Raw genomic sequence first — 15,611 nt, forward strand, 5'->3', positions numbered from 1 at the left:
TGAGCTCATATATCAGACAAATGTCAGTGGCCTTAATCAAAATTAAATCAGTGTCACAAAGCAAAGTCTTTCTCACAGCATCATTTCTAATACCACACACAGGTCTGTCTTTTATCACCTCATCCCTTAAATCACCAAATCTGCACATTTTAGCCTTATTTCTCAGGTCAGTTATATATGCTGCAAAGGTTTCACCAGGCTTTTGATCCTTTGTGTAAAATAAGTGCCTTTCCATTGTAACATTTGCCTGGGGGTTATATATTTCTCTAAATTTAAATTTTAAGCACTCAGGGTCCGCCCTTGACTCAGCCAGTACAACAATATGATGGTTTCCCCCTCTCCTGTATAGATAGCAGTTACATACACAAATGAACGTTCCCTTTCTATGGCTTCTGACCCAGCTAAATTAAGCAGAATAAATGCCTTTGTATGGTCATCTTTATCAGAAAATGCAGCCTGTATGAAAATGTATTCTTGCTCCAGTTCTCAGCAATATTGCTGTCAAACACAAGTGCACTAGGTTTTTGAAATTCGTCTGCCATGCCCACAAAGTATGTACAAACACACTGAAAATATGGCCCTTGTAATTATATACGAACAAACTGTTCTGTGAGCTTGTAATAACATTCAAATGCATAATAAACTCTTCAAAATACTGTACATTGCGAAATATGCTCTGTAATGGCTGTATTCTATGAAATAACTTTACTGTAATACTGCACAAACATGCCGACATCTTATCCACTTCTTATAACTTGGACAACTTTAATTAATATGGAAAATATGGCTTCACTAAGCACGCATTGAAAAATGTGGCCATTTCTATTTATTTTATTTGTTTTATGCAATTCGGACTTTATTTTAAACATTTTCAATAGTAATTTGAGTATTTTTATCAATATAGGACATATCAGTTTATGCGAATACCATTTAGAACATTCTGTATGCCTCATTTCATATTTTGCAAATAAGAAATATTGCTGCGTAAGTTTAATATCTGAAATTCGTTTCTGATCTGTTTTGCGAAGTATACATATAGTAGGGATGATTCACTCGTCTACATTCCACCAGTTCCAAGCAAGTGCCTTAAGTTGTTTTAGCCATGCCGCCTCTAACACCATAGCCTTTAGACATGCTTGTTCTGACACCATGTCGCTCGACCTCCTCTAACATGGATGACAAGCAGGCAGGGTATTTCATTCAGATGCTTTAATACATAGAAACACATCAGGATGGATAGCAGCATCCTAAAATATAAACAAAGTAGTTAACAAACAGACCTTATATACGTACATGCTTACATCTCAACAGCTAACTACAACATGGCAGTCAGGCTCACACATGCTCAGTATTTATACACTTGTGCAAACCCTTGGATAGCTTCTTAAAGGTACATACACACACATTGCTCTGCAGCTACATCTCAAAGGAGCAACATTTGCAGGAATAAACTGTTATGCTGTGGATATGAGATAGTGTAAAGGAGTTCTTGTAGTCATAATGATTCCATAGCAAGATTATAAAGTTACTGTTATGGACAGTTAACAAATGTTTTCTATAACATATTAGAATACTTATACAGAAACACACACACACACACACACACACACACACACACACACACACACACACACACACACACACACACAGCTGAAGTAGTAGTGCTGATTGGGGAGCATGTCCCTGGATTTTGTTGGTGACAAAATAAAGTGGTAAGTAATGAAGACAGAAAACAAATATTATTCACCACCACCGCAAATCCACTGACAACTTTCCATGATGCTAGGTTTATGTGAAGTGAAAGTCTTACATCAGACTTTAATTTCAACATTGCAATTAGGTGTAGTAGAATCTCTGCACCTAAGGTGCTATGATGAAACCCTCTGGCAGGCAGAAAAAACATTTTATCATAAATTGGCACATAACATTTGAGTAAGTATGTTAGTCCTATCTGATTATGTTGCTTTCTATTTAATTGCAGCAGGATATCTCAGGGATGTGCAGGGAGAACTTAAATTATACTTTTAGATTCTGAATGCACATGAAGTGCATTTGGGTCTTTCCACTTTTCAAGTTACATGGTAAAAATCTGTTGCCTGCATTCTCTTGCAAAATCTGTCCTTTACATAGTTCCCCTGCAATGCATTATGGGTGCAATGGAAATGTACTATGTTACATGATTTTACATATAAAGAAATGGAGTAGATAATAAGAATTATGGGAAGTATAATGCTTAAAGGAGCTTAGTGCCACCACAAGCAGAATTTAACATATTCATACACTTCTGATATTACAATAGGACTGGAAAGCACTGCAACCTGTTCTGTAATAACACCAGAGTCATTATGAAAAAGTAAGACATTTTCCAGTAGGACCTGGTGCATTTTGTACAGGGAACCGCATATACCAACTGGGATTTAATGCAAATAGTTCAAAATTTTAGGAGATTCATCCTGCAACAGATAGCAAAAACCAGAAGAGAAGTGTAGAAGGCAATCCTTTTTCCCAGGGGACAGCTATAATAATCAGGTGGCATCACTAAATACTTGACTTCTTCTTCTGGCATTTTTTCTATTTGTCTGTGCTTTTTATTTATCATTAGTGTTTCTAACCCAGTTTTCATTCTATTTGCATGCATCACATAATTATCTATAGATATTTATACGAGGACCTGCTGTTTGTCTGCGAGCTTTAGTTTGTGCAATGGTCCCACAAGCCTTGACTGACATCTCGTCTTCATTATTATTTCCTTGACACTGCACTGGAATATATTAAAACAATTTTTTGTGAAAGTTTTTAATACTGTGCACATATTAATCCCTATAGTATTATCATACTATATTTAAATTAGTACGTTTACAATGAATTCAGACTGCAGGACCATTATGGTCAAATATTAATAAAACTTGTTTAATTGGATCTTTATGTTTTTGCAGTACTAATAGCCCTGCAGCATCAAAAGAACTTATTATTTTCTTAAGTATTGTTTTCCAGTAAGCCTGTCTTTTTTGTTCTTTGTCATCTTTGAAACATTTCATAGGTTCATAGGTTCATAGGTAGGTACTAGGCTATTGGCCCTGGGGCCTATACAAGCCCAGCCAAAAAGGTACCCTGGCTTTTGCCACCCAAGAAAATTATTTTCCTGTGCCACTGTCGAGCAGAGCCACAGAGGTGATCCCCGGGGTGAATTTCCTATTTCCCATCCTATCATCAAGATTTTTCTTGAAGAGTGCTAATGAGGAGCTTTGTTTGATATAGATCGGTAGTCTGTTCCAGAGTATGGGAAGTCTCTGGGACAGGAATCTGTCCCCCCGGCATGTTCTGTTTATTGTGGTGACAAGGTTTAGGTCCCTAGAGCGTGTAGCTCGGAGGGATTGGGATTTCTTTAAGTGGAGCATATCCAACAGCTCTGGATTTGACTTAGCTTTGTATGTTAGGCAGAGATCACCTCTGAGTAGGCGATATGCGACGGAGTAAAGCTGGAGTTTTTTGAGATGGTCTGCATAGGGCATCTGTTTGAGGCTGGTAATCCTCTTTGTGAGGTATTTCTGTGGCCTTTCCAGTTGTTGTAGATGTCTTGTGAGGTACATACCAAAAGAGGCGTTGTACTCTATAATGGGTCTAATGAGTGATGAGTAGAGGGGAACAATGACCTCTTTTTTTCTGAATGAGAAACCTTTTGTGATGAGGTGTGGCACATAGAAGGATTTCCTGACTACTGTGGCGATGTGATTATCAAAGGAGAAACTACTGTCCACCTGTTTCCCAAGGTCTCTTATCACACTTTCAGTGTTAAGTATACTACTGCCTATGTTGTAGTTCATGGGTACAGAGTTTTTACCAAAGGGGATGACAATGCACTTTTTAGCATTGGGCTTGAGGCCATGGCTTTGACACCAGGCATCTGTCTCAGTGAGGCCCTTTTGTAAGATGTCCACATCGTTAGGAGTTTTGATTATGGCTCCTAGTTTGCAGTCATCTGCGAACTTCGTTAGCCAAAAACATTCTGTGTTAACCTGTACTTCAGAGAAGTAGATACCAAACAGGAGAGGACCCAGGACTGAACCCTGTGGTACTCCACTTGTCACTGGTCTGAAGTCGGATTTGGAGTCTGCTACTTTCACAGTGTGGGTTCTGTCAGTGAGCCAGTTGGCAACCCATCTTGTGACATAGGGATTTATACCTAGTTTAGTGAGTTTATCTATAATTCCAGAGTGGGGGATGGTGTCGAAAGCCTTGGCAAGATCTAGATAGGCTGTGTGAACCACCTTACCCTTGTCAACAGCTTTGGTGACTGCTTCAAAGAAGTCTATCAGATTTATGAGACATGATCTGCCTTTTACAAACCCGAACTGTGTGGGATCCAGAGTTTGAAAATTACCAATGTCTTTGTTTATAAGTTCCATGATGATACGTTCCACCATGGCCTTGCAGACCAGGCTCATCAGGCTAATGGGGCGGTAGTTCCCAGGGTCCGTGGTGACTCCCCCCTTGTGGAGTGGGATAACCGTTGCTGTGCACCATTCAGCAGGCACAAAGCCTGAGGTGAGACTGTGATTGAACATGGTACTTAGGTGGGGTGCCAGTTCGTTCTGTAGTTCGTGTAGAACGCAGCCTGGGATGTTGTCTGTTCCCATGGATGATGTGTTCTTGGCTTTGGAGAGTGTGGTTTTTACCTGTGCAGCTGTGATTACAGGAACTTTGCATTCTTCCGGTATAGAGATGGGCTCTTTAGGGGGTGAGAGGGGGGTAATAACAAACTGAGTATGTTTTTCCCAGGCTTGCCTAATTGGCCATTTTATAAAGTAAATGGCAGTGTATGTTAAATAATATGACCAAAGCAGACAGTGCAGGGTGACCCATTTTTCATTTGCTTTTAAGATATATATAAAATAACTTCTAAATAAAAGAGTGAACAGGGCACACAGCCAAACCAATTAGTAAAAAATTACAAGAAAATCCGAGCCAAGCTAGAGTTTTCACTGTGTCATTCCTTAGAACCTCTTGCACAATATCCCATCTAACAAGTAAATAAATGATAATAATCCCTTTCTTCTTCTTCTTCAGGCACAGACTGCTTAAATTGTATCTTTTATGATGTCTAAGAATTTGCTGCAGGGATTGTTCCCTACAGTCCTTCCTTCTATCAACAACGATATCAGTTTTACAGATATTATACTCTCAGTTCTGACTCATACTTCACAGTAAAATAGCTATGAATCCCGAAGACTCAATAGGTGAATGACTTCTTTAAGTGAGAAAAAAGAAAAGGACTATGAATCCTTGTCATGTGGGCTTTTTCCATGCAAACGTTTTAAAAATAATATGGCTACTAGGATGTATACACTATGTAGACAATTTTCTGATAAAGACAGTATCACGAGATTTCACAAAAACTCAACGTGGTGATTATTGCAGAATCTGAATTAGCATGGAAATTCTATGGAGTCTGATGGTTCCACTAATTGTAATAGAAAGTTGTTCAAGCAGATTAATCTGTTCCATAACAAAAACAAACTGAGTATGTTTCCCAGGCTTGCTTAATTGGCCATTTTATAAAGTAAATGGCAGTGTATGTTAAATAATATGACCAAAGCAGACAGTGCAGGGTGACCCATTTTTCATTTGCTTTTAAGATATATATAAAATAACTTCTAAATAAAAGAGTGAACAGGGCACACAGCCAAACCAATTAGTAAAAAATTACAAGAACATCCGAGTCAAGCTAGAGTTTTCACTGTGTCATTCCTTAAAATCTCTTGCAAAATATCCCATCTAACAAGTAAATGAAAAAGTGAACAGAACACACAACTTCTTCAAGACACTGTGAAAATAAATTTCTTGATTAAGAACCATGCAAATAGTTTAAAGTCTGTTTTTTATGTTGCTTGGAAGGTTAAACAATTATCAGTGCAGAATCCAGTTATGGATACATTCTAAGCAGTACTATATAGTTGGTTCTGCTGGAGATAAATATTTAGCCATTTATAAATAAGTACATTTGAAGTAATACAAACTAACAGAAATGGCTACATCTCCTGCCAAAAGTCCTGTTAGCTACCAGGAGCAAATTGCATATAAAATGCAAACTGTGGGAACAGTACATGCAGAATAATGTTTTAGAGGAGGAGGCAGAAGGTTTATTGGAAGACAAGAATTGATCAATTTATATAACGTTGGATTGATAATAATTGTATAAAAGAATGTACGTGATGTATAATGTTTGTAACCATGAACATGGTAATGACATGGTTTGTTTTCTTTTACATAAGTGTATGTTTGCCCATGTTTTAAGTGATAATTCAATAAAGGTTTTTAATTTTGCAGGCTAGTTTAGCATTGGAGGTAACTAAAGTGGCCATGAACAGTCTTTCTATGGTGCTCCATTTTGCAGTAGCTTTGGCTTTGTTAAGTTATTTCCTGACAGAGACTTATTTGTTTCTCTCTTTAATTCTGATGTAAACCATGCATTTCATCTAACTAGTATAGCTAGAATTTGAGGATATTGACCAAGCAATGACACTGATAGCCTCTCTGTTTTAATTTGTTCCCTTTAGGATGAAGCAGACATCCATGTGGCTAGTCTAGCACGCAAGCTGACCGAGCTAGAAGCTGAGAGGGACAGGGCCAATACCCGCATACTGCAGCTGCAAAAAGCATTATCTGACACAGAAGAAGGTGAACTGATAAGCCTTTATCCTATGGTGTTGGAAATGTGAATGCGATTAGAACAGAATTAGTGAAACACAAAGAAAGGGATTTATAACATATCTTTTGAGTTCCTGGAGTGGTATAGTGGTGCTTTAAAGGATGACATCTGATCATCTGTAGTACACTGAACAGTATTAAGGAAGATTTTTCTTTAATATGGTAAAAATTTTTTGTTTTTAATCACTGCAAAAAATATTGGTTCAAGAATGAATCATTCCCTCCTGAAAGGGATCTGTTTCTGTTATTTGCCCTTCCACTGAGTCTCCAAGTGTCTTATAATACTATTAAAACATTTGTAAATTTATGATTAATATTTATTTATTTATGTAACTTTCTTAACTTGGGTAGAGAATTTTTTCAGATGGACCATTTTCACATTCTCTCAGAATCCAAGAATAGAACATATCAAAACAATATTACAGACATATTGTGACACTATATTTCTGTCTTAGTAAAGTAGAAAAAAATGAACAGCTGATAGCAACAAAACAAGTAATGGCAGATAATAACATGAGTAAAGACACCAAAGTGCCTTGTCTTATTTAGAATATTTACATTGGAAACATTAAGAGTCTCTGGAGACCTTTTCAGGGTAGGTCTAAGAATAACATAATATTGTGTAGTAGGGCTGTACCTGTCCTTCTTATGCAGGACAGTCCCAATTTGGGAAGTTGTGTCCTGTGAAAAAAGCACATAAAAAATGGCAAATACCCTGACATTTTAGGGCAAAAGAATGACCCCTAATATTTCTCTAATAGTTGACTAGAACAATTATATTGTACCCTCAACACCTTATTATTATATTAAACAAGAAAAAATGATAGAATCCTACAAACGTGAGCTTTTATTTTGCAAATAAATAATATCTATTCTATCACAGTAGTTGGGGGTATGATTTGTCCTGCAAAAATTTCATATTGCCATACAAAATGTCCCTTTCTGGGCATTTGAAATGGTGATCTGACTACATTGAGGGGAGAATGGTGATCTGACTACATTGAGGGGAGAATGGTGATCTGACTGCACTGAGGGGAGAATAGTGATCTAACTGCATTGGGGAGAATGGTGATCTGACTGCAATGAGGGGAGAATGGTGATATGACTGCACTGAGGGGAGAATGGTGATATGACTACATTGAGGATAATGGTGATATGACTGCACTGAGGGGAGAATGGTGATCTGACTGCATTGGGGAGAATGGTGATCTGACTACATTGAGGGGAGAATAGTGATCTGACTGCACTGAGGGGAGAATGGTGATCTGACTGCACTAAGGGGAGAATAGTGATCTGACTGCACTGAGGGGAGAATGGTGATCTGACTACATTGAGGGGAGAATGGTGATCTGACTACACTGACGGGAGAATAGTGATCTGACTGCACTGAGGGGAGAATGGTGATCTGACTGCACTGAGGGAAGAATAGTGATCTGACTACATTGAGGGGAGAATAGTGATCTGACTGCACTGAGGAGAGAATGGAGATCTGACTACATTGAGGGGAGAATGGTGATATGACTGCACTGAGGGGAGAATGGTGATCTGACTGCATTGGGGAGAATGGTGATCTGACTACATTGAGGGGAGAATGGTGATATGACTGCATTGAGGGGAGAATGGTGATCTGACTGCATTGGGGAGAATGGTGATCTGACTACATTGAGGGGAGAACAGTGATCTGACTGCACTGAGGGGAGAATGGTGATCTGACTGCACTGAGGGGAGAATGGTGATCTGACTACATTGAGGAGAGAATGGAGATCTGACTACATTGAGGGGAGAATAGTGATCTGACTGCACTAAGGGGAGAATGGTGATCTGACTACATTGAGGGGAGAATAGTGATCTGACTGCACTGAGGGGAGAATGGTGATCTGACTACATTGAGGGGAGAATAGTGATTTGACTGCACTGAGGGGAGAATGGTGATATGACTGCACTGAGGGGAGAATGGTGATCTGACTACATTGAGGAGAGAATGGAGATCTGACTACACTGAGGGAAGAATAGTGATCTGACTGCACTGAGGGGAGAATGGTGATCTGACTGCATTGGGGAGAATAGTGATCTGACTACATTGAGGGGAGAATGGTGATCTGACTACACTGAGGAGAGAATGGAGATCTGACTACATTGAGGGGAGAATAGTGATCTGACTGCACTGAGGGGAGAATAGTGATCTGACTGCACTGGGGAGAATAGTGATCTGACTACATTGAGGGGAGAATGGTGATCTGACTACACTGAGGAGAGAATGGAGATCTGACTACATTGAGGGGAGAACGGTGATCTGACTGCATTGAGGGGAGAATGGTGATCTGAGTGCATTGAGGGGAGAATGATGATCTGACTGCATTGGGGAGAATGGTGATCTGACTACATTGAGGGGAGAATGGTGATCTGACTGCAGTGTTTTGGAAACAAGAGCATTTATCTTTTCCTAAAAGGTATTTCTGTGTTTTGATCTAAATGGGCAATATGAATGCATAGATTTTGATTGTAGTGGAAAGTATTCCCAGAAATTTGGACCTATTAAAGAAAAGCATTCGTCTGTACAACAAATCTTATTTACAGGAATAAACAAAGATTTGGAATTGCTGGAGATAGCTGATATCTACAATATCTTGTCAGATGACTTGCAGGAAATGGAAAGGAGTCATTTACAGAAGTTTGTAAAAAGCTGAGTATTTAGTTCACCTGGAAGTCATTTAGCCTTGGCAAGATTTAAACAATGAACTTTTTTTGGAGGGAAAGCTATAAATTTACAGATCTGGTTGGTAATTCTTGCACTGATACTGCATTTGGCAAGCCATATTTCAGTTGTGCGAGAACATTTTCCTTTCCTATTGTGCATTTGTTCTCGGGGGAGATGTGAATTTGTTTCTAGTCTAGAATTGAAGCTTTTTAATTGTTACTCTAGTGGTGTTTAGTTGGTGCTGTAAATTAAGTTTGGGTACAGCAAGATGCCTGCATAGCATAAGTGATTGGTACATTCAGGGGGTTAGAGAAATTAAGGTGTATTTGTTAGTAAAGAGGAACTGAGGCCAATTTTTGGTATATTCCAAATATCATTACTTTAGTTTTTTTTTAAGCTCTGATCACAGGATAATAAAAAAAACACACACAAGCATAAAACTTGTAATTTTGTGATCATATCATTGTTTTTGTTGTCTTTTTTCTCTGCAATCCTCTACTGAAGATGGGCATCAGCCACACGGACAACCCAGTAATCAAATATGAATAAATACTTTTCTTACCCAGGTTTTTTATTGTTCACACCTTCTGCCATACATTTCTGAAGTAATGTCTGCGATCTGGATCAGCTTTCTCCTGATCTTCTCCTTTGTTTCTGTACCAAGGAAAGGTTAGCTATTCTGTCATTTAGTTATTCACTAATGTGCTCTCCAGATACATTAACTGGTCCTCTTGGACAAACCAGGACCAATAACCTCAGAGAAGGCTGCATTGGCAAAAAAGTATATTGAATTAAAACAAGCATGCTTAATATATGTGGGTTTAACATTTTATAGACCTGTAAGTGTAGTGACAGTGAGAGAGACAGAACAAAGTGATAATATTAGACATAATCAGCTTCATAAATACATTCCAAAGTACGGCATACAGTAGATAAGATACAACTTTGTACAGATAAGTATACGACACATAGCAAAATCAATTTTTTATCTTCTTTGTTTGCTTGCTTGCTGTAATAGTGTATGTTAATCATTTGTTCTGTCTGTCCACTGGTCCCTTTAAGATGACTTTTCAGAGAACTTCAGGAAATTATCCACCCCTAGTAACTCTCATATTGACAACACACCCTTAAGAGTCGACTCAGTAGTCAGGGACTTGGGGACAGAAATAGACAGTAATCTAGCTTTTGACCATCTACAGCAGTGAGGAAATCATTCTATGTTGTTCAACTTATAAACAAAGGTACGTCATCTAGGTCCAAGGACCTCATTACTCACTGTATCTGACATTCATCAGACCTATCATTAAGTGTAATGTCACCTTTCATATGTACCTAACCAGAATATCCAACAATTGGAACATCCACAAAGGTTCCTTACTAAAAAATACAAGGCATAAGTAACATGCCCTATGCAGACCACCTTAATGTCCTATCCCTGTATTCTGTCTCCTGCAGACCATCGAGGGGAGATCTATGCCTGGTATAAAAGACACTGTAGAACCCCACCCTGATGGACCTGCTGCATATTCACAAAACAAACAGTACCAGAATTACCTATTCTAAAGATTTAGACCTTGCCTGTGATATAAATAGAACTTGCTGGAGAGGCAGTTATGTATGCCAGAGAAGACTCATTCCCTTGAACAGGCTCCCCATCCATTTGAAGCAAACTTCCTGCCTAACCTAATTCAGGTTAATTTGGGCAGTTGAATGGGGAACAAGAAATGTATGCCTGGTTTGGCACCTTTGTCACTAATGGACACAGACAGCCTGTAAATGTTCATCTCCCAGGCCCTGCTTGTAAATGTTTCATCTTCCAAGTCTCTGCTTACACTTATCAAGGGTACTAGAATTTGTTGGTCATTTGGAATGCATGGCCAGGCTTAAAAAGGTCCCAGCAGCCATTAGCCAAGTACACACCTATGAACTTATTAATTAATATTTCTTATGCCATTTTAATAGCAGTCAGTAAGTAACGTTGGTAAGACTCTGGCCTAGTGATAAACTGTTTTTACATGTCTGCAGTATAAGAAATAAATAATGCTAAAAAGAGTGGGCATCACAGGGAAATAAAAGACTTCCCAGGGGTGTTGTGAGACCTGTAATTACACATGGAAAGCCTTCCCTTCCCTGGAGAGACAATGATTCCCCTGTAACATCCATCCTACAGGGCATTATTTCACTTAGATAATGGGCTATTTGTTAAATTGTTTTGTATTTCTTTATTAATACATAGTGTGACACAAAGGAAATACTGCCAGCCCAGCTAGCTGGAATTTTGTAAACAATTATATGTCATTTGAGAATATTAATATGATTTATATAAAAAATGTAACAAAAGGAAACACTGCCAGCCCAACTATCTGAAATTTTGTAAATAGTTCTACGTCATTTGTGAATACCAGCATGATGCCATTGCTTGTGTTACCAAATGTATTAGAACAATATGTTATGTATATATTAAACTATTGGTACAGAAGTATGTGTTGAACAGGGTCTGTACAGTACTGAACTTCAAGGATGTATCCACAGTGTACCCTATTGGAAAAGAACAGAAATGTATATAAACTATATACCTGTGCAAATGTATGCTTTAATAGTAGAAACTGGAACATACAGAGTTAACTTGCAAAACTTCAAGAAAATAACTTGAAATTAAATTGTTTTATGATTGTGTTATAAAAGTTTGTTTCAATGCAGCAAGGAGACAAGATGTCTAGAACTAGGGTGCCTTCTGCATTGCTTTGTAATTGTTTTATTATTTTATGTCTTCTAGCAACTGCAAACATCTGAAGACTATGTATTTTTCACAAGGAGATGTCAAATGCTACAATGGGGGGGGGGTTTAGCTTGGGAACTTAAGTCAGGTGGCAAAAAGTGATGTCATCCAAGCTAAACCAGCAGTAATATTTGATATTAATTTAAGAACTCTCTCAGAGAGAGACTGTGCATTTTGTATTTTGTCTTGGATCTGGAAACATCCATTCATCATCACATCTGCACTTGCTTTGCTCTGTAAGTAAGTTTCTAGGGCATATTAACTCTTTTTACATGTAGTTAGGAATATATTAAAGATTGGATTAGATGTTTTCTGTATTTATTTGAGACTATCCTGCAAGGTTTTTTAAATATTTTCTGTGAGTTTGAGCTCTGAAGTTACTGTGTTGATTCACTGAGTATTGTCTTGTTCTTTTATTGTTTATTATTAAATATATTTAAAATTTAAACCTATCTTTGTGGCTGATATTTGTGAGACATATTTAAGCTGTGAGAGTACTTGCATATGTATTTGGTGACACTGTACAGGCCACTCCTAAATAGCCTTGCTCTTTGTCAGACTACCATTTGGATTAATAGTAACATTACACAGTAGGATTGGACACCTTTTGGTAAGGGCCTTATAGCAGCTGATAAGGGGTTCTGGTAACAGTGTTAACTACCTCATGGTCTGGGCAGAAGGGGGCATAGCTAGTAAACCTGTACCAGCCTTTCCCAAGTTGTGTCTTTGTGTATAAATCAAATTTCAGTGTGTGTTTGTGTGTGTGTGTGTGTGTGTGTGTGTGTGTGTGTGTGTGTGTGTGTGTGTGTGTGTGTGTGTGTGCGTGTGCACACGCGCGTGCGTGTGTGTTTCTTTGCATGTATGAGTTTGCCTGTTTCGTGTGTGTGTGTGTGTGTGTGTGTGCGTGTGTGTGTGCGTGTATGCGTGTGCGTGTGTGTGTGTGTGTGTGTGTGTGTGTGTGTGTGTGTGTGTGTGTGTGTGTTTCTATCTCTCTCTTTCTCTTTCTCACAGGCAGACAAAACAGACAGACATCCCCACCCCCCACACAATTTCATTAATTTTATTTTACTTTTCCTTGCACACTAAATGCATTTGCATTTTCTTATGTTGTGCTTTGTGAAGGAAAGTAAAATGGCACATGCTTGTAACCTCTGATGCAGTAACTTTTGCTAGTTGAGTTTTTTTTTTCAATTTATATACATTTTCTTTCATTTTATGCTCATGTTTAGTGAGCATAAACCAAATGGCAGCAGCTTTTTTTTCAGTCTGTGCTTCATGGCAGCTTAATGTTCTGCCGTGAAGGGGCAGACTTTTATTACTGCACAATATTTGTACATTAATACCCCACTGGAGAACATTTGTTTTCTATTAGGTATCATTCTACACTTTGCCAGCTTTCTAAGGACAACATAACTGTGAGACTGCTGTCAGTATCTGAAGTCAGAAAGCGAGAGCCTGCTTACAACTGGTGCACAGATGTAGGGAATACTAAATGTGTGAGAATATTAGCGATGTTCCTCAAACTTTTATTATAATGTTTTTCAAAAAGAAATTTACAATGGAACAAATAGAGCATCCTGGAGATATAAATGCTTTACTGTATACTTTTGTTCTTTATACCAGTTACTTAAAACAATAAATAAATAAATCAGTGACTACAGAATTACTCTTAAAACATTGCTGTAATGAAATATCAAACTTCAAATGTGATTCTGAATATTAAACTTCAAAGTAAAATAAATGCTGTAAAATGTTGGTAGATTTTATTCTTAATATTTGGGAAGGAAATATTAAAACTTTGTTAGAGCTAGATTAGTATTCATATCAGAGATGATTCTGGACTAGTCAGTGCTGAGAAGCTCTTTAGACGTTATTTTTTATTTATCAGTCGTTTCTATTGGTAATAAAAATAACTAGAGTTTGCTTCATTTGCAGGCTCATGGTCACAACAGGAAGATGGTCACTTGATGACTTTTGTAGGATGATAGTGTTTAATGCTTCATGACTGAGCTATGTTGTTCATTGGAAGTCTATGTGAGTTCCTGGATTAACTATACAAGACTGTACCTGGCCAACTTACTGCTGAAGCAATTAGTATATTATCCTACCTAAGTGACAATGCAGTTAAACATATTCACTGACTGTCGCTATTAAAAGAATTACTACCTTGAAGGAATTTAACAACTGCAGCTTATAATTTAGTGTGCCATTAACTTACACCTTGTATAGTCAGCAGTCTGGAACATAATCATCTATGCTAGCAATGGTATGGGGGACACTAGGAGTAGTTTGAAGATTTCACTTAGCAAAGAGTCAGTCTCTTCAGAAGGCTTGATAATTACAAAGGAGTTCTTGGGGTATAAGAATTATGAAGCAGGACTGCATTTCTTTGAGGGTCAGAGTATGAGATTGAATTTTTGGATCCTGACTTATTCTCTTGACTACCTAGATTAATGTTCACTAGGCTGTGTTGTAAGTATAGGTGTAGCTGCTCACATTATCAAAAAAACATTTATCAAATGCTGTTTTAGAAAAGCTGTCAGTGCAAAACCAGCATTTAAAATATGAAAATATAACACTTGTTTTAAGCCCGGGAGATTCTTTTACTAACTCGGCATTACATACACGTATGTAAAAGTTGCCCTTAACCTGGCCTAACTTGGAAGATGGGACATTTTTTGCTTCTGTACTTTCTGGTATTTAGAACATAGCCTTTTTATCTGTTAGTCGTGCTCTGGATGTTAAACACTTCAGTTACAAATGCTGTCTTTATCTGATTGAAAGGCATTAACGTATATGTTTTAAATATTTCTAAGACTTTGCCGTCTTTAAATATAATCTTGTAGCAGCATGTATCACATTGAGCTCATATACACTGAATGTTGCATTGCTCTCTTAATGCAATTGTCTGTTGTCTTTGACATAGATGTCCAGAAGAAATCTTTTGAAATAGTCCACCTATGATTTCGTATATGTTTATGATACAGATTGATACTTTTCCTAGATTTACTTCGACAAAACAGAAAACGCTGAACTAAAAAGAGTTATAACTGCACCATTTCAGACTTGACTGAAAGTCTCATGTATTTATTTCTATGCTCTTTCTATGTATGATCTGAACATAGGAAAGCGTGGAGTAGACAGTCGACTGAGCAGTATGCAGACGGCACTCATGCTGCAAGAGGAGACCATCCGGCATGGAGAGAGGGAGCGGAAAACACTGACAGAGCAAGTGGCTACAGTGGAACGCAGCCTACAGGCCACTGAAGGGGAAAAAAGGTCACTTCAGGTTGGTGTTTTGTGAAAATAATCCACACTAGGAATATTAATAAGCATGAAAGAGAGAGAAAAAATAATTTTACTGCTAAAATATGTTTCTTCAGAAACTATAGAACCTTTTTTTGCTGTGATGGAAATTCTGTATTG

At 37.9% G+C, this 15,611-nt stretch overlaps 1 protein-coding gene across 1 annotated transcript in view; it reads left to right on the forward strand.

Annotated features, from left to right (window-relative positions):
• LOC122801244 (rootletin-like) overlaps positions 1-15,611 on the forward strand; it is a 2,937,720-nt gene that overhangs the window by 2,370,573 nt on the left and 551,536 nt on the right. The window contains exons 25-26 of the mRNA XM_044070796.1: positions 6,558-6,678; positions 15,311-15,474. Coding sequence (XP_043926731.1) covers positions 6,558-6,678; positions 15,311-15,474 — 285 coding nt within the window. The remainder of the gene's footprint in view (positions 1-6,557; positions 6,679-15,310; positions 15,475-15,611) is intronic.

This window comes from Protopterus annectens, chromosome 4.part1, assembly GCF_019279795.1.
Source record: "Protopterus annectens isolate FY-2018-M chromosome 4.part1, PAN1.0, whole genome shotgun sequence".
Lineage (NCBI taxonomy): Eukaryota > Metazoa > Chordata > Ceratodontiformes > Protopteridae > Protopterus > Protopterus annectens.